This window comes from Glycine max, chromosome 9, assembly GCF_000004515.6.
Source record: "Glycine max cultivar Williams 82 chromosome 9, Glycine_max_v4.0, whole genome shotgun sequence".
NCBI lineage: Eukaryota > Viridiplantae > Streptophyta > Magnoliopsida > Fabales > Fabaceae > Glycine > Glycine max.
The window spans coordinates 4,124,516-4,126,465 of record NC_038245.2 but is presented as its reverse complement, the minus strand read 5'-3'; the positions used below and the strand labels follow the sequence as shown (position 1 = coordinate 4,126,465).

The following is a 1,950-nucleotide window of genomic DNA, read 5'->3' as shown; positions in this document are numbered from 1 at the left end:
GTGACATGTAGGGTAAGGCTTTCGACGAGGGGAGAAGATGTGGCGTTGGAGGGGGAGTACGTGCGGGGGGAGCGGATCGAGATGACGCCAGATTGAGAGTCGCGGGTGAGGTTCACAGAGCCGAAGTTGTCGGTGGCGCGGCCGGTGGTTTGGAGGAGCGTGGTGATGAGCTTGCCGGAGGGGGGGAGGGCGCGGAGGTCGGACCAGGAGAGGAACTGGAGGAGGACGTGGTAGCGAAGGACGTCGGCGAGGGCGGCCGGGGAGAGGTGGTGGCGGGAGAGGTGGTCGTCGGCGGCGAGGTAGGCGTTGGGGACGGCGAGAATGGAGAGGGAGGAGCGGTCCGAGAGATCCGCAGCGAGGGGCGTGGCGGAGGCGAGGAGGGAGGTGAATTGGGAGAGCTCCGGCACGGTGGAGAGGAGGGCGGTGAGGTTCAGACCCGAAGCCGCGCGTGCGAAAAATAAAAACAAGAGCATCATCAGTCTGAGGGTAATTTGGGAAATCCCGAAGCCATAACGAGATGGAGAAGGCATTGTGTATGTGTGTTGTTGAATGGTGATGGATTCAGGATTGGATGGTTGTTGAGTTTGAGAGACTGAACACAGACATCAAGTCTCAAGTGAGCTGTGAATGATGAGATGAGCACCAGGCTGATGCAATCATGATGTGGATTCTTAATCTTGTGTTTTCCATTATTATTATTATTACTTTATCACATATTCCATCTTCTTCCAACAACCAACTCACTCCCTCTTCAAAATATTCTTTAAATTTAAATATAACTTTATTTCTATTATAAATTATTTAATTAAAAACTCATTCGATGAGTAAAACTCTAAATATAAGTCTTGATTGGAAAAAAATTAATTCAATAAGTTAAATTAGTTTGATAAATTTCTTCCTACTAAAATCTGATTAAAAGTATAAATATAAAAAAAAAAATTACGAACTCAAATAGTTTGTTCAAATTCTTCCATGGTTTATGTTTAATGATTTCTCATCCCGAAGTGTTTTTCAATGTAGATTGTATTCCTCTTTTTGTAAAATATGATTACATATATTTATAAAAATACATGATTATTTATCTTATAAAATCAAACGTATTATGTTTATATGTTATGTTAACTCAAAAAATATTTATGTCTTAAACATGAATCATGGTTCTAATTATTTTAATTAGATGTAAATAAATACAAATTATCTATATTTTGCATTTAATGTTTTCAGACGATATCCCATAAACACGATTTGACATGACATTAGGTATTGTATTTAAGACCTTATGTAATACTATACGTTTGAAATTCTGTTTTGCATGAAACATTCTCTTAAGATTTGTTAAATTTCTATCAAGAATAAATGAAGTTTCCAAACTTAAAGTATTGATCTTCATTAAAAGGTGTGCTAATGGAAGAAGTGATTATCTTGCTAAAGTGTTTGGCATGTCAACCTATAAGCATGGACTCTGCATGAAGAAGTAGAGTGAAGAAATCATTCATTGTGAGGCAACAGAAGACTATATATAAATAGAACAAGCTTTGAAGAAACAAAATACAAATTAACTTGCAAAATATTCTTTCATTATTTCTTGTAAAGCTTTCTATAAATTTCTGTATAGATGAAACTTCTTAAAACACCTTGTAAACCTTAAGAGAAAAGACTAAAGTCTTGAGTATAATATCCATCTGTAAGACTATCATCTCTTAGTCATTATGCAAATTTATAACAAATTTTGTTGATATGTTTAGAGCCAATAATGACTTGGTACAAAGAATACTGGATTGAAATCAAGCCTGGATAAAGCTTGTCTTTGTAATAGTCAAAAGTAACAATGAAGAATACTTGTAACTTTTGATAAGTTAGTGGAACTTTGTAGGTTATCGAGAATAGTTGAGACGAACTAGTATAAATTATTGAGTGCTCTTGGTTTATTGTTTTCCATAGTGTTTAATT

At 37.1% G+C, this 1,950-nt stretch overlaps 1 protein-coding gene across 1 annotated transcript in view; it reads right to left on the bottom strand.

Moving 5' to 3' along the window:
• LOC100796132 (fasciclin-like arabinogalactan protein 4) overlaps window positions 1-677 on the bottom strand; it is a 3,115-nt gene extending 2,438 nt beyond the window's left edge. The window contains exon 1 of the mRNA XM_006587941.4: window positions 20-677. Coding sequence (XP_006588004.1) covers window positions 20-530 — 511 coding nt within the window. The 5' untranslated portion in view covers window positions 531-677. The remainder of the gene's footprint in view (window positions 1-19) is intronic.
• Between the last annotated feature and the right edge of the window lie 1,273 nt (window positions 678-1,950).